This window comes from Streptopelia decaocto, assembly GCF_964273445.1.
Source record: "Streptopelia decaocto genome assembly, chromosome: 17".
Taxonomy (NCBI): domain Eukaryota; kingdom Metazoa; phylum Chordata; class Aves; order Columbiformes; family Columbidae; genus Streptopelia; species Streptopelia decaocto.
In genome coordinates this window covers 3,791,720-3,813,955 of record NC_138672.1, presented here as the reverse complement: position 1 = coordinate 3,813,955, position 22,236 = coordinate 3,791,720, and the positions used below count along the sequence as shown (strand labels likewise).

The following is a 22,236-nucleotide window of genomic DNA, read 5'->3' as shown; positions in this document are numbered from 1 at the left end:
TGAAGCCTTTTCTTTCTGTTACTGCTGTCAAATGCTTCAGCCAAATCTCAATTCTGCCCTGGCTTGGCCGCACAGTCAGCAACCCACGGAGGGGCAGGGGATGTTTCCCTTTCAAAAGCCACCTGCCTTTATGTTGGATTAATTGATGATGAAATCAACCCTTGTCAGAGGAAGGAATGATTTCCCAAGCTAATACTTTACTTGTCACTCTCTGAACAAGCCATTTCTTTTAGTTCTCATTCTCCAGGGTTCCTTCTGAAACCACAGGGCTAAAAGCACTTTCCATCAATGTTTTTGCAGCTTCTCTAATGTCTCCCGTGTCTATTTTGGGACGCTAACGTCTTACAGGCACAGCAGCAGCCTCCAGCAGATGGGGGAAAAGCAGATGCACCAGCATTTCAACTAATCAGTTGTTTACCCTGCAATAAATAACACGCAGTTAAACACAAACTGTACCCTGCCTGTTCCGGCACAAACATGCCTGTGAACGTGACAGAAAGGAACTGCGCCCTTTCTGAGCAGCAGCGGCACCTCCAGATCGGGAGTTACCGTGGGAAGGGGGTGCTGAGTCTGGGTTTGCTCTTGCAGGGGGATCAGAGGGAGCTGGGGATGTGTCCCATCGTCACAGCGTCCCCCAGGAGGTGTCTGGTACCCACCTGGGGCAAAGCCAGCAGCAGAGCCACGGCTCTGGGCTAGACTCAGGACCAGCCGGGTTCATGCTTGGCTTTACCAAGACAGAGCTGTGCATCCAGCCTGTGCCGCTCACCCCGGCCTTGCCAGCCCTGCTGTTCCTTAGCCAGGGTGCCTGTTTGCTCTGCTGGGCTGTATCCACCTCCTCACCCTGGGTCCATCCTGACTGACAGCTGCCCCTGTGCAGACAGACTGACGGATCTGACAATCCCTCCTTGATTTCTGGAGCTGGGATGCATTCAGAGCTGTGTTGTGACATTTTCTAATGTCATTTTGACTCAGAAAGGGAAAGCGGTGGCAGCAGCTTCTGTTTGCATCTGAGACCAACTGCTCTGGTTTGCAAGTGAGGGGGGTTTTAAACTTTTCTATTGCCCTTTTCCTGGGAAAGATCCAGGTATTGAACCTGCAGCCCTCAGAGCTGGTCCCTCCCCTCCCAAATTAAACAGAAGGAGCTGGGATTTGGGTTAAGAGGAGCACACTCCTCTGCTGCAGCAGAAATTGCCCCGGTGGCTCAGGTTCACAGCACGCTTTGAGCACGCTGCTTAGCTTGGGAGAGCGCATCCCACCAAAGCTGCTTTACTTGTGTGATGTGTGAGTCTCCCCAGAATGTCCAAAGAAACAAAAACCTCTGGGTGAAAGACTGGCCTTGTCAGGGGGGTTTGTGCAGTGCCCTGCATCACTCTGCATGTTCCCTGTGGTGCTGGCACTGCGGTGGTTGCTTCTGGCTGCTCTGACCTGGTTTTCTTTTCTTTCTTTGCCTTATCAGAACACGTCAGAGCTGGAGGGAGGTGGAGACGGCCACCAAAGCAGCATCAACACCCTGCCAGACATCTCCCTGGTAAGACACCGCGCTGTGCTGCTGCACCTCGGGTGGGAGCTGAGATACTGATGATACGGGGTTTTGCCTCAGCTTCTGTAGCTTTTTGCTACATCAATGCCCCACGTATGTCACGGCAGTCACTGAAGTAAATTAATCATATTGATTAGGAATTAGCTGTCTGAATAAGAGTAGCATCTGTGCTAACCAAAGCAAAAATTGGGTATTTTGTTCTCTAATCATCTTCACTTGTGAGTCATATTCTTGTTGCCAATAAGGTCAGAAAGGTGTTTTTATGAAAATTGCCTCGTTTCGCCGCGGTCACTATGAGAAGGCAGATGCAGGTGACTGAGCCTGGGGAAGTTCTCGCAGCTGAGTCTGGTGTCCTAAAAACTCTGTCCTTGCTCTGGCAGGATGATCTCTCCTCCTTCCCAGATGAACCACCCAACTTCAAGCCTCCGCCTCCTCCTTCAGCCCCTCAGATGCTGGACCCCTCTGCTGCCCAGCACAGGCACCCAGGGCAGGACAAGCCCAAGCGCCCTTCCTCCGAGTCCTCTCAGTCCGGCCTCTTCTTCGTGGCCCCCCGAAACCCCACGCCCCCTCCTAGCTACTCTGAGAAGGACACGGTCAGCGTGACTTCCACTGCCACCACCTCCACCGAGGAGTCTGTCCCCGGCGCTATCTACGCCACCATCTCCCCAGCCCTGCGCAGCTCCAGGAGGCAGATGGATGCCCAGCTCTCCTTGGTCAGCCAGCACCCCATCGGTCCCTTCCCCAGGGTCCAGTCCCCAACGAGGTTGAAGAGCCCGTCCCCAGACAGCGCTGCAGCCGGTGGGCTTCAGAGCCCCCCTTCCCCATCCCCCCCGCCCCCCCCACCCCACCCGGCCCCCCCTCCGCCAGACAAGGGCAGCCCCCAGGCTGTGGCCAACCAGCACTTCATCATGGTGGAGGTTCACCAACCCAACAGCGAGCCCGACGTCAATGAAGTGAGGCCCCTGCCCCAGGCCAGAGGTGGGTGTCGTGTTATGAACCACAGGATGAAAAAGGAACTGGGGAGGGAGTTGGAAAATACCTCCATCAGGCTACAGGTCCCTGCCTGAGCACCAGCCTTGCTTGCAGAGCATCCCCTTTCCCAGCAGGGATGTGAGATGGCAGCCGTGGAGGGGCCACGGAGGCAAACGTTGTGATTTTGGTTCAAACTCCAAGTCAATAGGGCAGGGTAAAAACCACAGAGCCTGGATCGATGTGATGGTTGGTAGCCGTGTGTTCATTTGCTTTTTTTTTCCCTGGGATGAATTTTCGGTTGCAGAGAACAGTTTGACAGCATCATGGCTTAAAAAAAACCAGAAGACGTGAAAATCCAGGAAACACATAAAGCTTTCCGCAGTGTAGCGGTGTTAATCTCTGAGACAAAGCCCTCGGCTCTGGGTTTTGGCAACGCTGGCAAACCTGCGGGGCCCAGGGCAGCCAGCAGCTCCCCATCGGCATCCAGCTCGCTCTGAAAAGCCTCCCTGGGTTCCCAGCGCAATTCAGGCTGACCTTTAGACCAAGCTCTGTTAGGCTGTTGATTGCAATTTCTCTCTTGTGTGGGCTTTGCTGCGTTAGGTCATAAAATCTGCTTCCAGTGGAGTTTTAAAAGAAGCAATTCTCATTTTTCCCATTAACTCCGGATTTTTTGAGGAAAAAAAAAAAAAAAAAGAAAAAGTCTAATTGTGCCTGCACTGAGCTTGAGAATCAGATTTGTCCTGAGCATATCCCGGGAAAAAGAAGTGGGAGTGAGGGAGGAGCGTCTGTCAGCCCCCCTCGAAATGTCCTGTTTGCAGCCAGGCTCTGTGGGACCCGCTACGAGTGACTTTGTCGCCCTCCTGTGGTACCATCCTCCCCCTGCAATTAGTTGCTTAATCTCAGGATAAAGACCGAGTGGAGCGTGCTTCTGGCACTGAACAGAGGCCGGATCCTGCCCGAGGGGTGTCAGCAGTGTCACCCCGGTTCCTCCAAGCCCCAGGGATGATTCCTGGACCCTCAGCCCTCTCTGCAGGTGCTGTCACACCCCGGTCCCTGACACCTGTTTCCAGAGGCAGAACCTCGATCTGCACTCAGAGCTTTGGTCCTCCAAGGGGAGAAAGCTCCTACCATGCAGCTCCTCTCTGCTCGGGTCTGTCCCCAGCCCCTCCTGGGTCAGGTTATAGAATCATTTCAGTTGGAAGAGACCCTCAGGATCATTAAGTCCAACCATAACCTAACTGTAGCACTAAACCATGTCCCTGAGAACCTTGTCTAAATGCCTTTTAAACACCTGCAGGGATGGTGACTCCACCACTGACTGCCCTGTCAGCCTGTTCCAATGCCCGACAGCCCTTTCCACAAAGAATTTTTTCCTAATATCCAACCTAAACCTCCCCTGGTGCAACTTGAGGCCATTTCCTCTTGTCCTATCACTTGTTACTTGGGAGCAGAGCCCAACACCCTCCATTTTACAACCTCCTTTCAAATCTGTCCCATACCCTCCCAGCACAAGTTGGCTCCAACTGGCCTCCAGCAGAATCTCTGAACTCATTGCCCTCTCCTTCCATCCCAGTTCGGGATCTGGGTTGGATCCTGGACCTGGGTGTGAAGCCACTTGTTCCTTGATGCTCCCTGTGCCTAACTTTGCTCTTGAGGAGGGATCCGCTTGGGAACCCCGCTCTGAAGTCCAGGTCTAAATCCCAGGGGTGCTGCCCAGCCCTGGGAGCGGGTGACACGTCCTCCCTCCGGCCCGTGGGTGCTCGGCCGGCCGCAGGGCCGCGCTGCCCGACCTCTAACCGCCCCGTCTCTCCCCAGCCTCCACGCTCTCCCAGCTGTCGGACAGCGGGCAGACCCTCAGCGAGGACAGCGGGGTGGACATCGGGGAGGTGGAGACGAGCGGCAAAGACAAGAGCCGGCAGCCGGTCCCTGGGAAAAGCCGAAGCCTCAAGGAGGTGGCGAGGAGCGAGGGGATGGCAGAAGGGGCCTCCAAGCCGGTGAGGCTGGGTGCCCAGGGGCCCCGGGGTGGGCACCCAAGGGTACCAAGGGACAGCGCTGCTCCCCACTCCTTCCTCGTTAATGCTTTGATGGGTTATTTAGCCCCTTGTTTGATGAGCTGAGTCAGCTCGCTGGTGGGCTGAGCTGTGGGGAAGGGAAGCAGGAACGGCTGAGAGGGGCACGTAGGCTGATTCACCCCATCCTGAGTAAATCTGGTCCCTCCCAGCCCCAGCAAACAGCTGCTTGGGATGTGGCAGAGCTCCTGGCCCTGAGGGGACATCTGCAGGGCACAGTGAAGTCTCCCGTCACCTGGAAAGGAAGGTGACACCAGATACCAGAAGTAAAGTGGAGGGTTTCTGATGGTGGCAAGTTTGAGGGGTGTAGGCAGGCGGTTGCAAAGCTGCTCTGCAACTCCCTAAGCCCTTCCAGACCTGCATATGGTTGGGATCTTGGATGTCAAGAGTCAGAGAGCAACTGTGGGCATCGTGTCCATCCCACTCCCCTGGAATCCAGCCCTGGGTGAACGTGCCCGGCCTCCTCAGCAGCGCTGCCATCTCTCCCTGTGTTGTCGTCACTTAAAAGAATGAATCCTGTCTGCAATTTCTAACCTAAAGATATGTAAATCCTCTCAGCCGGGGCTCCTGGAGCCCACATCGTGTCTGATCCGAGTGTCCAAGAGCGCACCCACCCTGGGGATCGCCATCGAGGGGGGAGCGAACACGCGGCAGCCGCTGCCCCGCATCGTCACCATCCAGGTAGGCTGGGCTGAGAATGAGAAGAACTCGATGCACGTCCCATCCCGCTCCTCCCTGGACAGGCTCAGGAAAGCCCTTTGGCCACAACCCTGCCCCAGATGGGGTTTTGGAGATGGGCTTCCCCCTCCTATAGCCCCAGGCCTCATTCTGCTGGGGGGCTGCTGAGGATTACATTTGTGCTGTGTGGATGATCCCGTTCCACAGAACACGTCCTGGGAGCCAAGGATTTGCTGCAGACGTTTCAGAGGGGTGCGGGCAGCCCCAGAGGCTTGGCTGGTGTCCCCATATGTCTGGAAACGCCCTTTTTCTTGCTCAGATAGGGGATTGGGGAGGGGGAATGGTGGATGAGAGCTGGGGAACTGAGCCCTGGAGAGCTCTCTCCCCACACTGTTTCCTCTGCTGTTTACTTAGGGCAAAATTCAAGTTATTTACAGCAAAACTAATGCAGAGCTGACTGCGTCTTGGTTATTCTTGGCCATCCCAGCTGGCGCTGTGCTCCAGGAGCAAGCAGGGGGGAAGCCAAATTCATCCCCACTTTCCAAAATGTGAAATGTTTCATTTCATAGAATCACAGAATGGTTTGGGTAGGAGGGTCCTTCCCAGCCCCCCCCAGTGCCCCCCCTGCCATGAGCAGGGACATCTTCACCAGCTCAGGTTGCTCAGAGCCCCGTCCAGCCTGGCCTGGGATGTCTCCAGGGATGGTTCATCCACCACCTCTCTGGCCACCCTGGGCCAGGCTCTCACCACCCTCAGGGCCAACAATTTCTTCCATGTGTGTTAGCTCAATATCCTCTCCTTTAGTTTAAAACCATCACGCTTGTCCCATCACAACAGGCCCTGTGTTCAATGGGTCAGGCTGAGTATGATGGAAACGAAATATTTCCCATTTTCTCCAGCTTACCTGTATTTTATCCCTGGGTTGAGTTGGGGGGTGGGGGGAGCACGAGCTGACCCCCTGTCTCCTGCAGCGCGGGGGCTCGGCGCACAACTGTGGGAAGCTGAAGGTGGGCCACGTCATTTTGGAGGTGAACGGCACGGGGCTACGGGGCAAAGAGCACCGGGAAGCCGCCCGCATCATCGCTGAAGCCTTTAAGCTGAAGGAAAAGGACTACATTGATTTCTTGGTCACAGAATTCAACGTCGCCCTTTAGGAACCCGAGTGGGATTTGGGAGCGTGGCTTGGGGCAGGGAGCACCCAAATGGGATGAAAGGCAGCGCCGAGGTGTGAAAGCAGCATCCCACCATGCAGAGCCCTCACCCGCACGTGCAGACACCCCCAGCTTGTCCCCAGATGTCCCCTCACCCACTGCAGACTCTCACTGCCTGGGTAGGGTGGGTGAGAATGGGCAGAAATCAGTGCACGTCCATTAAAGTCTCCATGCCCGTCCACTCTGGGGTGGGGGGGCTGCCCTTAGGAACACACCCTCTCCCCCTTGGCCAGGCTGGGGAGTGGGGTGGGGGGATGGCGGGGATCTGGGTGTCCCCGCTGTCATTTGAGTGCCACACACAGAGCAAGGTGGGCCTGCGGCTCAGGCTGGAGGGTTTTCAGGTGGCCGCTGCTCCCTTGGGTGTTTGCCCCTGTACCCAGGTGAGTGGCACCGACCATGGGAGGGGATGCAGAGAGAGCAACCGGAGGCCTTGTATATTGCTGGCAATGTCGTCGTATTTATATATACAGAGCTTGTGCTTTTAATTTTTCAATAAATCTATCGGGTTAGAAAAAGGCTGGTTTGTGGGGGCTTCTTCGGGGCTGGGACATGGCGGGTAGGAAGGTGAAGCATTTTCCAGCACCGCCATGAGGTGGCGATGGGAAGAGCTGCCCCGGGCCCGGGAAGGGGACACTCCATTCCCGTCCCCGCGGGACATCCCCGGGAATGGGGCAACCCCGGCCCCGCCGCGCCCCAGCAGGGGGTGCCCGTGCTGCATAAATTATGACAATGAGAACCTTAAGCCGCGGCTCTGATTGGCTGCCTGCTTATCGTTATGCAAATATAGGGGAGGGGCGGGTTTATGCTAATGACCTTCCGGTCCCCGCTCGGCGGCGTGCGCGGATTGGCTAGGAGCGGGAGGGATGTTAATGAGGGCGCAGGCCCCGCCCACCCCCGCCGCCGGCGGGACCCGCTATTGTCCGGCGGGGCCGGGCCGGGAGGCGGCGGCGGCGAACGGAGCCGGGGACGGGAACGGAGCCGGGGACGGGAACGGAGCCGGGAACGGGAACAGGGCCGGGGCCGCCGTGCGGAGCCGCACAGCGCCGGGCGAGGAGGGACCAGCCGCGCCCACCCTGCAGGTGAGCGGCCGCGGGGCAGCTGTTGCATGCGCGGGGCGGGGGGCCCCCTCCAGCGGTTCCCCTCCAGCGGTTCCCCTCCAGCGGTGCCCCCGGGCCAGATGTGCCGCCCCAGCTGTGATTCGGGGGGCCGGGGCTGGCTCGGGGCGTCGGGCCAGCGCTGCGCCGCTGCTCCCTGCAAGGCGCCTGCTGCAGCTGGAGAGAAGGAGGGGGCACCGCTGGGGGCACCGCTGGATGCACAGCTGGGGGCTCTCAGGGCTGGCCCCATCCTGGGGGGCGCGTCTAGCACCCTCCGGCTCCGCTGAGCCCGGCTCTGGCAGGACTGACTCACAGCTGGGAGGTGGCTGAGGTCCCTGGACAGAGACGGGGAACCCCCAGCCCCACCAGGGTCCCTGTGGCTGCGGAGATGCAGCGGGAGGGCGCGGGACACGCTGCTGTGTCGCTCATCGCCAACATGTGTCCTGCCCACGCCATCAGAGCCTTCATGGCCCAAGGCAAAACTTGTCATAACTTTCCTTATTCCGGTGCTTCCTCCCCGCCCAAGGTCGAATCTGCCGCCCGGCTTGTGCGCAGATTTCGGGAGGGTTTCATCAGGCTGGCGTGGCCGCGGCCACGAAGGGCGGCACGAAGCCAAGCGCGGAGGGTGCGGGACACGAGGCCGTGTCGCTGCCTGCGGCTCCTCCGAGGAAGTTGCAAGAGCTACCTTCAGCTTCAGTTCCTTGTTTTATTTAAAGGGCAGCTGCGTTCCTTAAAGTCAGCGGGTGCCCGTGGGTGTCGTGGGTTTTCCTTGCTCTGCAGCACCCGTTCAGAACGGTTCAGGCAGCGGGGGTTTATGGACTCTCCGGAGGGTTTAGCAGTTGATGCATGATGCTGTTTGCTGGTTATAACCCCACCACACACTGCTCAGGGCTGGCTGCCCTCCCGTGTCCCCCACCGCCCTCCAGTGTCCCCTGCCACCTCTGAGATAAGAAGGGATCTCTGTGCCACCGGCTTGGTGGCAGCTCTCTGCAGACAGGGATTAATCCTTAAGGCCGCTCTTCACAGGCATTATGGCCGTCAGCAGCCCCCGGCTCCGGCAGACAGATTGGGGTTCAACCCCAGAATGTAAACCCACAGGACCTGGGGACAACACTGTCCCAAATGAGGACAGGGCCCTGTGTTGGGTAGGAGGTAGAAAAGTGGCCGTGGGTGCAGCTTCCTGCCCCACCATGAGGCTTCGCTCCGGTGTGAGTGATGCAGAGAAGCTGTTTTTGCCGTTTCCGTGGGGTTTTGGTTCCCATATGTGGGGATGTGCTGGCTCAGGGGAGCTGGGGGGGGACACGGCCCCTCCAGGCAGAGGGACTTGGGGGACACATGGGCTTGAGAGCGATGGTGTAGTAACAGGAGTGTGTGATTTCAATGAGGAGGGTTTGTCGAGCTCCTCCTCACTCTGATGGTTTCTCCCTTGTCTTAGAAACGGCGCAAACTAAGAAAGCGGCGTTTCCGCTTCTCTGCTCTCTTTCACGCTCACAAAAACGAGACTCTGTGGGCTTTAAAAATAAAAAAGGGTTTATAAACCAGGAATTCCTCCCTCCTGGAGTGCAGATGCCCCTTGCCAAGTTCCAAATAGAGGCCATTTGGGCCACCTTACCCCTCCAAAAGAGATGTTTCGGGTGAGAACACTAATGTGCCGCTCCTGCGAGGGGCTTTTTAGACGCTCGAGCAGAAAAAGATGTGTGTTTTTATACAGCATCTCCTGCAGAGCCTCGGGCTGCAGAGCTTTTTAGCCAGGTCTTTTTAGTGGATCCCTACAGGGATAGGGGTGCCCAGCACCTCTGGGAGATAAGCTGGTGGTTCAGGAACATAGAATATCCATCCATCGCCTGGGAGGGGGGTTAAAGACCCCCCCGAGTCCCAGACGGGCACGAATGTGCCCGTCTGGGACTCGGGGGGGTCTTTAACCCCCCTCCCAGGCGATGAATGGCAATTTTCTTTTGGGGCACAGGGAGGGTTATTCTCCATCACTCAAGGGATGTCACCTTCAAGCCACAGGGATGGAAATGGGGGCCTAGAGCCCCCCACAACCCGCCTGCTGTGTGCAGGGTTGATGAAGCAGAGTGACAGCAGCCCCGTCACCCCCGCAATGTCACCGAGCGAGCCCTGGGGCGGTGGATGCGGCGTCTCCTTTGCTGTCACCACCGATAAACCCAGAAGTGGTGACGGGGCCTCGACCTCAACGCTGTTCTTCTGCGTCACTCGTGCAATGAGTTTGGCGGCCTCAGCCCCGCACGCCCCTGTCCCATAGCACTGAACAGGGGCACAGTGGCCGAGGATGAAGCTGCCTGTGGAGGGGATCACAGATGAGGGGACATGGACAAGCTGAGACCTGGCAGCGCTCATCACAACCCCAAGCACCCTCCAAGGCAGAATTCAAGTCCGAGGGTCTCAGGCAGAGAAGAGTTCAAGTGTAAAAGACATTTTCCAGCTGATGCTTTTAAGTTTCTTTTTAGCCCTTTGTTTGCATTTGCTTTGTGGTTCCCGAGTGCGTAACCACATGGTTCTTCAAGCTCTTCTGCGCTACCAATAACAACGAGCAACTCACTTAAAGGGGAAAATAAAACCCTGGATTTTTCTCTCTCACCACCGTGACCATCAGTGGAGGGACTTTCTGGGAAAGTGATAGACGTGGCTGGATTTGCAAGACCCTGAGGACTGCAGCTGTTGCGGGCAGCGCAGCTGGGGGGACGCTGCTTAGAAAGGGGGTGACAACCTATGGCGTACGTGTTAGGATGATCCGGGCACCAGCCTGGCCAAACTGGGTAGGAAATGTTTTAACCCTGGGACCCACAGGCTCCTTTCCCCCAGCTGGGGCTGCTATTTGGGGCTCCTCATCTCCCGGGGGTGCTGTGGGGCTTGAGGTGGGTTGGGGGGCACGTTGTTGTGCTGCTTCTCTGGTCTGGGATGCGGGAAAGGGCTTGGGGCTGGAAACATCCCACCTCAGAGAGGTTTAGCCGCTTTAAGCTGCGTTGAGAAGCTGCAGAGCCTGAAGCATCCCATGGGCAACCCCGTCCTCCCTGGAGGCAAGAGAAACTGTGGAGCATCTCCAGGTGCACAAAGTGCAGTTGCCTGGCCAGCGTACAGGGAAAAAACACCTTCTGCAAACTCTCCGGGAGGTTTTCAAGACCCTAAGGGATGCTTCAAGGTTTGCTCCCTGCCCATAAAGCCCCAAGGATGCAGGCAGGGCTGGGAGTATGACGATGCCTGAGGACCCTGATGCCAATTGGCACCTGAATAAAAACCCAAAACCCCACTAATAGCGGGATTTAAACCAGGGGCCTTGCGGATCTGAGGCTTTGGGGGGGCTTAGAGGACTTTCCTGGAGCATGCTGCTCATCACCACTGTCCTCATGCCAGCAGCACCCCCAGGTCACCACAGCACCCCCCCAGCTAAATGCAGGCACCCCAGAGACCGAGCTGTGGTTTCGTTAGCAGGCAGAGCTTGCGCAAGCTCTCCTCCGCGTGCCACTAATTACACAGTAACGAGCTGGATTAATTGCCCGCATACAAATGTGCCAGGACGCACCGGGTGCCTGGTTACAGCCGCAGTGTTTCCTGGGACACCAGGAGCATCTTGGGGTGGGGGCCAGGTGGACCCCCCTTGGAAATTCGGGATATGGGCTGAATTCTGGGGCCATATGACTGAATTTTGGGGCTGCTTGTCCTCCTGGAGGACCCTCATCCCAATGACTTTTGGTTTCAGGAATCCACCCCATTTTACTTTGGCGTTTTGCTCCAAACTGGCTTTAAAAAGTAAAGGTTTTAATGAAAAGCTGCACGGAAGGAGGGATGGGCCCCTGCCACGCAGGGCTTGATGGGGTTAAAAATCTTGCGGCCGCCTGCAAACTTGCAGGAAGCACCGAGCGTGGTTTTCCTACTTCTGCAAAAGCTCAGCTACCCCGCAGGCGCAGGGAGGTTCTGGGGTGCTTGGGGACCCCCAATGGGGTCGTGGCGATGGGGATGTTGGGGGGATGCTGGTACGGGGTGAGTGCATCCCTCCGGGGGCTGGTTGCTCCGCCACACTCCGGCATTGGGGTGGGGATGCTGTGGGGTGATACTGGTGATGCCAGCATGGTGTTCAGTACCAAAACGTTGGCAGCTGCCTCCTCCAGCACCCCATGGCCAAAACTGAGGTGCGGGGGCTCAAATCCAGCCGCAACAGTGTTGCTGGGAAAACCCCATTTCTCATCACCCGCCCCATGGCTGGGTTTTCAGCATCCGGTGCCTCTCCATCCGCTGCTGTGGCTCGGGGAACCCCGGCACCCCGAGGAGCGGAGCGAGGGCGAGCTCCTGCTTTTAGGTCATCAGTGTAGTGAGTGTGTGAGGCCTCGACCGTGATCCCTCTCACTGTCAGCCCCCTAGAGCCAAAGGGACCTTGGGGTGCTCCTGCCCCTCCAGCCCTGTCCTGTGCCGGGGTGACACCGCTGATGGTCCCCAGGCCATGGCTGCCTGGCCATGGTGACATCTGGAGGGTGCTGTCACAGGCTGGGTGCCCCCAGTCTCTGGGGGGAAATGCCTTTTGGGGTGGCCCTGGGGGGCTCTGGGAACCATTGTGGCCATGGGGGATGCGGCAGCTCTGGCTTCCTGGTCCTGATAGTGGGACGCAGGGTGTCCTGAGGGTGTCACCTGCCATTGTGAGGGGTTGTTCTTGTCCCCAGGGCCTGGGGGACAGGTGAAGCCCTGGCAACAGGGTGGGGGGACCTCAAACTTGCCCACCGTGTCCCACTGAGCACGCCTCCCTCTCCCTCAGCCCCACCAGGACGAGGCAGCGATGATGTGACCTACATTTGCAACAAGGAGGTCCCCAGCCCGCCACCACCGCTGCTGGGACATGAAGCGGCACAAGTGACAGTGACGCGGTGCCCGCGGGCCATGGCCAGCCCGGCACCATGGCTGCGCTGGACACAAACAGAGCTGACGCGCTGGGAGGGAGAGGAGGAGGAGGAGGAGGAAGACGACGACGACTTTGAAAGGCGGATGGATGAGGACGGGGTCATTGGCCTGGGGGAGGATGCCAGGAGCCCACCGTGGGGTGAGTCCTCTCCCTTCGTGGGGGGACCCGTGTGTTCCAGGAGCTGCTGGAGCTGGGGGGGCTGTGAGAGGACCGGGGACACCGGCCGGCTGGTGGCAGCCCCGCTGTGTGGGTGTTTTGCAGGACACAGCGAGGACCTGGAGGAGGGGTCCCTGGTGGAGGAGAGTCCCTGGCACCCCCAACAGCACCTGGAGGAGGAGGAGCGGGGCAGTTCCAGGGGGGATGAGGGGCCCTGGGGGGCAGAGAGCGATGGGGACCCCTATGCTGAGCTCTCCTACGAGGGCCGGTGGGGCTCGGGGTCCAGCGGCAGCCCCGAGGTGCTGCGGGGTGGCCGGGCTCTCTGCCAGCCCCACGGCTGCAGCACGGACGGTGGTGACATCTCGGGGCTGTCAGACGTCAGCCACAGCCCCACCACCCCCTCCCGCCAGCACCGGGGCTGGGACACGTCTGGGGACACCGGTAGGGGACACAGGCAGGGCTGGACCCCAAGCCGGAGCCTCCAGCTGCACCTCTCCGACAACGACCTCTGTGATGCCACCAGCGTCGAGCCTGTCCCCAAGCCCCAGCTGACCGGGACAGGGCTGCCAGCCCCAGGCACTCCTGGCTCAGCACCCACCAAGGAGCCCATGGGTGCTGGGCCCCCCCCTGCACCCCAACTGCACAACAGGTCACAGGTGCCCAAGAAAGTGACACCCGCGGTGCTGCTGCCCCAGCCTGGCCGGCCATCGCGTTCCCTGAGCCCCCGACAGCGGCATGTGGGTGACAAGGGGACGAGAGGTCCTTCAGGACTGGGGACCGGCACGGCCAATGGCACCCAGTACACCCAGTATGGCCGGGGGCGGCTCAACCACCCCCTGCCTGACCTCTCCAAGGTGGCGGCGCGGGTGAAGATCGACCAGAGCTACCGGCCACCACGGGGCCGAGCGCTGCCCCCCAACCCCGCGGCCCCAAGGGGCCCCGTCGGCTTCAAGTCCCCGGCCGAAATCGTGCGGGAGGTGCTGCTGAGCAGTGGGGAGGGGGTCGCCCCCGCGCCCCCCACTGCCACCGCCGGGCTGCCACAGGAGTTCAGGTCCCCCCGACAAGCCACCGCGCTGGTGCAGCAGCTCCAGGTAACACCCAGCTCCCCCAGTTCAGCCAGAGAGGCCTCACTGGGGGGGGTCTCTGGGGTTGGTGGGGACCAGGGGCTGCAGATTACCAATCCCATGAGCTGTCCCTGTGTCACCCATGGAGGGGTGTGGGACTGGTCACCCCTTCCCAATCCTGCGCAGGGGCTGGTGAGCAGACAGGGATGCAGGCAGGGATGCAGGCAGTGCTCAGGCTGGAGGCAGGGATGCTTGGGATGCTCATGTCCCCTCCAAGGATGCCTGTGCAGTGCTCTTCACCTGCGATGCTTGTCCCCTGTGCTGCCCTTCTGTCCCCTGGGGGAGACGGTCACCCCCATTCAGTGAAACCGGGCCCACATCTGCGCCAGCTGGGTGCTTTGGGCAACAGTTTTCTGCACCCCAGGCTGCCCCTCCACCCATGGGACCCCCACCCAGCCTCTTCTGAACCCCCATCCCCTGCACCCGGTGCCGTCACCTGCTGTGTGTCCCCTCTCCGCAGGATGACTACCACAAGCTGCTGACCAAGTACGCGGAGGCTGAGAACACCATCGACCAGCTGCGCCTGGGTGCCAGGGTGGGTGCTGGAGCTGGGACGGCTGCAGGGGGGCTCCCCACTCTGCTCCGCCTCCCCAGGGGTGTCTTTCTCCCCCCTCGCCCCACTTTTCCTCTTGGGGAGCTGCGGTTTAGCCACCCCAGCCCAGGGAGGGGGAGTGAGGCTGCCACAGAGCCCACAGCAAAACCGGGGGGCTGCTGTGCCCCCCTGACAAGCAGTGGGCTCCCCTCTGTGCCAGGCAGGGGGCTGAGCCAAAACAGCCCCAAAATGGCAGGGCTGTCACCCTCACTGCCTCCTGCACCACTGGGCGGGTGGGGAAACTGAGGCACGGACGGTGTCCAGCTGTGACCCCCATCTTCACTCCCACCTGCATGCTGTCCCCATGGGGATGGGTGCTTTGCGATGCAGGGTGTGTGCCCCAAATCCCCTGTCCCTCCCCAGGTGAGCCTGTACGCCGACCCGCCGCGGCCCAGCCACCCCCTTGCCATGGGCACTGTGGGCACCAGCTGCCGCGTCATGTCCCTCAGCATCCCGCGGGCCAGCACGGCAGCGTTCAGCACAACCCCGGCCCCCCCAGCTGGAGGTGGGTCAGCCCCTGTTCCCCGCTTCAGCTCCTCACCCTCCTGTCCCAGGTTTGGGGTGTCACTGCTTCCCCGCGCTGGGGGAACTAGTGCTGGGTGGGTCCTCAGCATCACCTTGTCCTCGTGTTTTCTTGCAGCTCCAGCAGCAGCACCATCCAACGGGGGGTCATCACCCCAAAATCATTCCCCCTCTTCACCCAGGGGGGGCTGCCCCACCTGCCCAGGGTCATGTCGCTGCCCAGGGACCCCAGGTACCCCGCTGACACAGAGGCTGGCAGGACAGACCCATAAGCTGCAGGCACAGGCAGGTCCCAGACGGGGGGATGTGGGATGGGGGGCTGCAGCAGGCGGGGGGCTCAGCCCTTTTCCTCCACATAGGTTGAGGCCCTCGAAGACTGGATCCGGGCAGGGAACCCCCCGTCCCCGGAGCAGCTCCAGGTGTGTGAGCCTCTTCCCGACACCCCGCACTGGGGACACACGGTGGGGTGGGGGGTGGCAGGGACAGGGGCTGGGGGGTGACAGGGACCAGGCTGGGACATCACCACCCTTGTGCCGCAGAGGTTGAGGAAGCTGAAGGAGGCGCAGGACGCGCTGGAGCGGGCGTACCTGCAAGCCCGACAGCGGCACCCGGGGGACTCGGGGGACTTCGACCCTGACCGGTTGGTATTCGTCCCCCTCCCCGCTGGCAGAGCCCCCAACCACAGTGCTGCCAGCCCCCGCATTACGGGGTTCTGTGTCACCCCAGCACTGATGGTCGCTGTCTTGCAGGGTGGTGGAAGGAGAGATTTTCTGTCTGGGGCTGCGGCTGGAGGAGCTGAAGGAGCGGCTGGAGCCGGGGGCCGGGGGGCAGCCCCCCCTGCAGCCCCCAGCCAAGCCCTGCTCCCCCACAGCCCCTTCCCCACCACTGACCGCCCACTCCCCACGCCCCGAGGTGAGCTGGGCAAGCTGGGGGGTGTGAAGATGCTGGGGCAGGGGCACCCTGCTGCAGCTGGGGGGGAGTGCTTCTGTCACCCCCTTTTGCTGTGCCCTGCAGAGCCCGGTGCTGATGGAGGGTCCCCGGGGGACAGTGGGGGACAGCAAGGAGGTGACAGGGAGGCTGCCCCGTCCCCTCTGGCGCAAGCAGCTCCGAGTGGAGGAGGATTTTGGTGACCTGCTGGCGCAGTGAGTGCCCTTGTGTGGGGATGGGGGGAGCAGGCAAAGAGTGGGTCCCCAAACCCCAACAGCTCCTGCCTATGGGTCTCCCCCAGGTACAAGCACTTCAAGTCCTTGCCGGAGTCGCTGAGCCTGGAGCAGCTGAGCCTGGCGGAGAGCGGGTCCCTGGAGGAGGTGGATGGGCCCAGGGCAGGGGACGGTAGCCCCAGCAACGTCCCCTGCAGGACACGGTCACTAGAGGAGGGGGCCGACCTCGAGACCTCCCCCTTGTAAGTATTGTGGACGCACAAGTCTCCCAGGCAGGGTGAGCATGGGATGTCATGCCTCAGGTTTTACATCACTGCCATTGATAGATTTCAGAGTTAACAGCCTCCATGGGAGAGCTGGCTGCACCAGAGTGTTTTCCCACATTTGGGGCTGCTCTGCCCTGTTATTCCTGCTCCATCCTCTCCCCACAGGCACCCCCTGGAGCAGAGAGCAGCACCACTGTCCCCCAAGGAGCCCCCATGGCGAGGAGGCACACAGGGCCACCTGTCCCCAGTCACCGCTGAGGAACCACCAGCCACAACCAAGCCTCTCCTGGGGCTTCCAGAGGCACCACGGGTGTCCCTGTCCCACCGCAGCAGCAGGGCGGGCAGCGCTGTCACCCAGCACCGTCCCCGCAAGGTGAGTCCCCTGAGACTGAGGTTCCCCATCCACCAGCACCCCCAGACATCAGCAGGGGGTCCTGGGGACCCCCGACCCTGCCAGGGGGTCCTGGGGTGTGGGGCACCAATCCTGCCCCACCCGCTGCCTCTGCAGGATCAGCGCATCGTGTCACCAGAGACGGACAGTGGCTTCATGGGCTCAGAGGCCAGCAGGGTGTCACCCCCCGTGCACACCCCCGAGCACCGGCCCGCCGGCACCGGGTATGGCTCTGGGTCCCTGCCCTCACCCTGGGGGGCGATTTGGGGACATGGGTGGGCTGTCTGGGGGAATTTGGGGCATCAAAGGGGAGCAGGAATGGGGAAGAGGTGGGGACCAGGGGCGGGGTGCTGTTGGGGCTGGGGATGTGCTGGGTGGCACATGGCTGGGGGGACAAGCTGTGGGGGCTGCCTGCATCACCTGTCCCCTCCCCAGGACTCCTGGCTCGCTGGGACCCTCCATCCCCATCCCCACCACCCTCCGTCCTCTGTGGAAGAGAGAGGCACCCGCGCATCCCCCCGAGCCGGCGCTGATGGGCATCTACCCCACAGATGGCACAGGGGGGCCCCACCAGCCCCCCAGCACCCCCTCACGGAGCAGCTCCCCACCCCGCTGGGCCGAGAGCGGGGGCAGCGAGGGGGGACCCGATGGCAACAGCAGTGAGTAGAGAGTGTTTGTGGGGAGATGTGTCCCCAGGGAGAGAAATTTGGGGGAATACCAGCTCTGATGTATGGGGTGCCCCAACCCCCTCGGGATGCTGGTCTGGGGGTGCCCCCCGCTTGCTGGCTCTGCTCTCCCAGTCTGTTCTGGGGGTGACACCCCACTGCCGACCTCCACTGACTGTCCCCCCCTCTCCACAGCTCACACGGACTCGGAAGGCAAAAGCTGCGCCAGTGCTGGCGGCCACCCCCTGAGCACGGCCAGGGACCTGGTGACCACCCCCCTGTCCCCAGAGCCACTGTCCCCTGAACCGCTGTCCTCTGAAATGCCATCCCTCGACCCGTCTCACTGTGACCTGCTGGGCTCCCGCCTGGAGCGTGAGTGAGTGTCCATGTGTCCCAGACTGGGCTGAGTCCCCCCAAATAACACAGGGACCAAGTCTCCAAAGGCTTTGGGGGCTTCTTTCAGCCTGGAGAAGAGAAGCTCTGGGGAGACCTTATTGTGGTCTTCCTGTGCTTAAAAGGGGCCGATAAGAAAAATGGGGACAGACTTTTTAGCAGGGCCTGTTGTGATAGGACAAGGGGTGATGGTTTTAAACTAAAGGAGGGAGGTTCAGGCTGGACATGAGGAAGAAATTGTTGGCCCTGAGGGTGGTGAGAGCCTGGCCCAGGTTGGCCAGAGAGGTGGTGGATGAACCATCCCTGGAGACATCCCAGGCCAGGCTGGACGGGGCTCTGAGCAACCTGAGCTGGTGAAGATGTCCCTGTCATGGCAGGGGGGGCACTGGGGGAGCTGGGAAGGGCCCTTCAACCAAACTGTTCTGTGATTCTATGGTTCTAAGGCACCAGCATCTTCCATTGGGCAGCAGCAGATTTTTCCCTTCTCGCAGGCTGGCTCTGGGTTGGGGCTGAGTCCTCTGAACTCCTGACACGTGTGGGCTGGCTGAGCCTGAGCCCCAGGCTTGGCTTTGGGGGGCATCACAGCCTGAGCTGTTCAGTCTTGGCCAGTGGGACTGGGGGGCTGGTGTGGGGTCCAGGGGGACCAGGGCTGCTTCCCCCAGCCTGGCTGGCCGCGGGCAACCCTCACCGTGGCCTCTGTCCTGCGCAGCCAGGCCATCCGGGCGCTGCGGGACGAGGTGCGGCGGCTGCGGCGGCGGCTGGAGGAGAGTCTGCGCCATTCCCGCAGCCATCCCGAGGGAAAAGCCATCCCCTGTGCCCCCCCGGGCAGGAGGCAGCCAGTGACCCCCAGCTCATCATCCCCCAAGGACGCAACATTTTCGGGGTAGGTGGCAGGAGGGACCCTGGGGTGGGGGCCATGGCAGCAGCCACCTCTGGTTGGGACAGCACCATTTCCCATGGGTGTGGGGACACCCCCAGCCCCAGGTTGTCCTGTTTCTGCAGTGGCCGGGTGGAGGTTGGGCTCATGAGGATGGGCAGCTGGGCTATGGTGGGGATGGAAATGCATGAGGGGGCAATGAGGTGTCTGGTTGGTGACAATGGCTCTGTCCCCTCTGCAGGGAGAGGAGTCCCCTGGCGCGGGGCGGAGTGGCCCTTGGGGTCCCTCCTGTGAGGAGGGGGAGGTCGGCATCGCTGCCGCGGGACAGGTCGGAGCTGGACACCAGTAAGTGGGACTCCCCTGGGGTGGGTATGGAGGGGACAGCGGAGACACGCTCCTCCCTGAGCACCGCTGCCCCAAACGGAGCGGGGTGCTGGGGGGCTGTGAGACCATGGGGCAGGGCAGGTGGCCCAGTGGGACACAGCAGCGCTCAGCCCAGGGCCAGATCCTGTGGATATGGGGCAGGAACCCATCGGGTCCCCCCCACTCCTCCCTCCTCTGCCGCAGCCTCCAAGTCGGACCCCCCCTCCGCCGGGGCACAGGCCACCCCCTCCCCACACAAGAGCCCTGGGAGCCCCCCGGATGTGGTGACATTTCGGGGACAGTACACAGGTGGGTGCCAGCAGCAGGCAGTGCTTAGGGCTCAGGAGAGCTGCCCCCCCATTGGGGTCCCCCCTGTGCTGACACTGGGTGTTGACAGGGACACGGTACCAGGCGGTGACATCACGTGCTGCCCCGGCACCCCGAGAAGAGCCGGACACCCAGGAGTGCCCCCGGTGCCACAGGAGCGGGACACCATCAGGTGAGTGACCCCGGGAGCAACCCCCAGCCCCTTCTGGGTGTCCCTTTGGTCACCCCGCTGTGCCCCCCCACACCACCCTGCTCGTCCTGCACGGGGACAGTCCCCAACACCCTTGCTCCTCTCTCTGCAGCCGGCTCCTGGGCAGGTGATGCTGTGAGGCCGCCCCAGCACAGCACCCCAAGGAGGGCGCGCTGCGCCACGTGCCGGGCACCCATGGGTGCCCCAGCACCTGACGGCAGGGACAGAGCTGCACACGGTGGGTGACGGGGGTGGCACATGCTTGGCATGGCTTGTCCCCTCATGGGGGTTGGTGTGGGGGGACAGGGAACAACCCTCAGACACCTGGCACAGTGCTGGCACACTGCTTGAGGACAGAAGTGACAGCCGGTGGTGCCACCACCCACTCCCAGGGGACATGGGTGTTTCCACCCAGCAGTGACAGCCCAGCATAGCATGGGGGTGGGCACCTGGGGCTGCCACTTGATGCACCCCCCTGCGGACATCTAACACCCCTGGGGACATCTGACACCCCGAGGACATCTGGCCACCTTTGTCCCCACAGCAGAGCGTGTCCCCGGTGGCACATTCCCCCCGGGCTCCCGTGTTGGTCCCCGCGCTGAGAAGCCGGAGCATCCCGGACTGTGGTACTTGATGACCAGCCCAGCTGCCACCGCTGCCACCACCGCCATCGGCTGCCTGGCGCCTGTCCCCCTAGTGCCTTATGTCCCCTCTGTGCTGTAAGGATGCTCTGCGGTTGGGGGGCGATATGGGGGTTCAGCATCTCCCTGGGGAGGAGGCTGAACCCAGGAGGGGCTGTGCCCCCCAGGGACCTGCTGCTTTGCCCGCAGAGCCTGGGTGGCAGCTCACAGGGACGGGGAGAGGGATCACACAGCCCCTGGCTCCTTTTTGGGGGGTCTACATGGGGGTGAGCACAGGGAGATGGGTGCTGGGGGTTGGAGATAGACGAGGTCGGGGAGAGGGATGAGAAACAAGGCGGGGGGAAAGCACAGAGCCCTGGGCAATGGGGGGGTCACAGAGCCCTGGGGAGGGGGGGTCACAGCCCACAGAGCAGACCCAAGCATGTGTCTCCTTCTCTCCAGCTTCTGCTCCCCAGCGGTACCTACCTCAGCTCCAACCCCAGCTGGGGTCTCCCCCCAGCACCCCACAGAACAGCCGCCCGCCGCTGCCCCCCACCACTGCCCAGCCCGAGGGGGGCTGGAGGAGCTGGACCGGTCCCTAAGCCGGGCTCTGGAGGCTGCGCGGAGCGTCGGGGTCACCACCACCCGCATGGGCCGGGCGCTGGCCACCGAGCTGAGCCGGGCACGGGCCCTGCGGGGCTCCTGCCTCTTCTGAGGGTCCTCCCGAAACCCCCTGCCCTTGGTGGGGCCACAAGGAGGAGGACAGTTCCCCCATCAGCATCCCTGCCAGATCTGTGGGCAGCAGCGGGGCTGGAGGCATCTCCACGGGGTTCTGCTCTCAGCCCCATCCTGTTTGCCCTAGACCTGCATCGCTTGTCCATCTGTCCGTCTGTTTGCAGGACCATCCAAGCTGCAGGGAAAGGGCAGAGATGTCCTAAGACCTGCAGCGCCCCGGCAGGAGGGCACCGTCCCCTGGATGTGTCCCCCAAGGCAGGTGCCACCCCCTACTTTGTGTAGGACCTCCCGCAACCCAGGTGGGTCCCCGTTGGCAGCTGTGTTTACCTCCGTGCCTGTGTGGGCAGAAACACCCGCATTTCCCTATTTTATTCTATATTATTCCTTTTCCCAGCCTTGAGGCTGAGGACTCAATGCCCGGGGCACGACCCGTGTCCGCCCTCCATCCTCCACTCTGCCCTTGGACTTGAACTGAGCCGGGAAAAGCTCTCTTTTCTATCTGATTTCATGTGAATTATTTTTCTTCAAGGTAGCTAGCAAGCAGCTAAATCACTTTTGGGGTTGATCCACAATATATATAATATGTGTTTGTGTGTGTCTATATATAGACACATATGTTTTGTTTTTAATTTCCAGCATAATCCTTAGGGCATTTGAGGTTTGTTTTTGTTTGTTCACTTTTTTGTCTGTCGCTGGATGTGGCCACTCAGTGTCATCCGGGCAGCAAAATGAAGGATTTGGGGTTTTTCTTGGGATTCCCAGGGGATTTGGGTTGATAGAGGACAAATCACCCCATGAGACCAAAGCAGGGGCAGGATGGGTCCAGCCAAACCCCCCCCGTCCATCCCCTGCAGTGACACTGAAACCCAGCTGTGTTTATGTGTAGGACCTACCTAAAGTGCCCCTGTCAAACTTATTTATTTTTGTAATACTTTTTTGTACGAAGACCCTCATTTTGGGGGGGTCGCTAACACCCCCGGCGAGTTACTCAGGACCAGAGCCTCCCCAAGAGCTCTATAGCCACTGAGCCCCAATCCTGCAACCAGCACAGTGAGTGGGGACAGCAATGGGGCTGCCCCCCACTTTGGGGGGAGACGTGTGGGTTTGGGGGACATTTTAAAGAGGATTTCTGTGTCTTTTATCCCAAACACAATAGCCAAGAAATAATATGTTGTTTTCCCGCATCTCCTATTTTGTAATAACCAGCAGAGCCATTTGGATGGTATTTTATACAAAGATAATCGCCTATTTTTGAACAAAATAAACACGGTTGGTTGGCTTGCGGGGTTTTTCTTCCTTTCCAAAGCCATTTCTCGGGTGTGTTTTAGCATCGCCGCACCAGGATCTCTCCCAGGGAGGCATTTTGGGGGCTTGGTGAG

At 60.7% G+C, this 22,236-nt stretch overlaps 2 protein-coding genes across 5 annotated transcripts in view; both read left to right on the top strand.

Moving 5' to 3' along the window:
- WHRN (whirlin) overlaps positions 1-6,978 on the top strand; it is a 45,143-nt gene extending 38,165 nt beyond the window's left edge. The window contains exons 8-12 of one of the 2 annotated variants that reach the window (XM_082067899.1): positions 1,457-1,528; positions 1,921-2,518; positions 4,328-4,506; positions 5,122-5,262; positions 6,231-6,978. In XM_082067899.1, the coding sequence (XP_081924025.1) occupies positions 1,457-1,528; positions 1,921-2,518; positions 4,328-4,506; positions 5,122-5,262; positions 6,231-6,413 (1,173 nt within the window). In that variant the 3' untranslated portion in view covers positions 6,414-6,978. The remainder of the gene's footprint in view (positions 1-1,456; positions 1,529-1,920; positions 2,519-4,327; positions 4,507-5,121; positions 5,263-6,230) is intronic. The other variant, XM_082067898.1, reaches the window with a different exon arrangement.
- A 438-nt stretch (positions 6,979-7,416) lies between these two features.
- AKNA (AT-hook transcription factor) lies at positions 7,417-22,135 on the top strand. 3 transcript variants are annotated; one of them, XM_082067877.1, is made up of 22 exons: positions 7,417-7,549; positions 12,333-12,614; positions 12,738-13,723; positions 14,217-14,291; positions 14,712-14,853; positions 14,989-15,155; positions 15,230-15,289; positions 15,410-15,510; positions 15,620-15,782; positions 15,885-16,012; positions 16,075-16,272; positions 16,462-16,669; positions 16,805-16,911; positions 17,123-17,346; positions 17,548-17,728; positions 18,455-18,628; positions 18,864-18,967; positions 19,190-19,294; positions 19,383-19,484; positions 19,615-19,740; positions 20,047-20,221; positions 20,585-22,135. In XM_082067877.1, exons 2-22 carry the CDS (start codon positions 12,455-12,457, stop codon positions 20,835-20,837), a joined length of 3,939 nt encoding a protein of 1,312 aa, XP_081924003.1. In that variant the 5' UTR covers positions 7,417-7,549; positions 12,333-12,454; the 3' UTR covers positions 20,838-22,135. The 3 variants fall into 3 exon arrangements, with proteins under 3 accessions (XP_081924003.1, XP_081924002.1, XP_081924001.1); XM_082067876.1 differs by lacking the exon at positions 7,417-7,549 and having other exon boundaries at positions 12,344-12,614; positions 16,099-16,272; XM_082067875.1 differs by lacking the exon at positions 7,417-7,549 and having other exon boundaries at positions 12,344-12,614; positions 20,050-20,221.
- The last annotated feature ends 101 nt before the right edge of the window (positions 22,136-22,236 follow it).

Excerpts from the sequence above, each read along its gene's own strand:
- AKNA (XM_082067877.1), top strand. The coding sequence starts at position 12,455 with ATGGCCAGCCCGGCACCATGGCTGCGCTGGACACAAACAGAGCTGACG. Across the intron at positions 15,290-15,409 it reads CGTCCCCGGAGCAGCTCCAG|AGGTTGAGGAAGCTGAAGGA; the intron begins GTGTGTGAGCCT and ends CTTGTGCCGCAG. Across the intron at positions 20,222-20,584 it reads CCTTATGTCCCCTCTGTGCT|CTTCTGCTCCCCAGCGGTAC; the intron begins GTAAGGATGCTC and ends CCTTCTCTCCAG.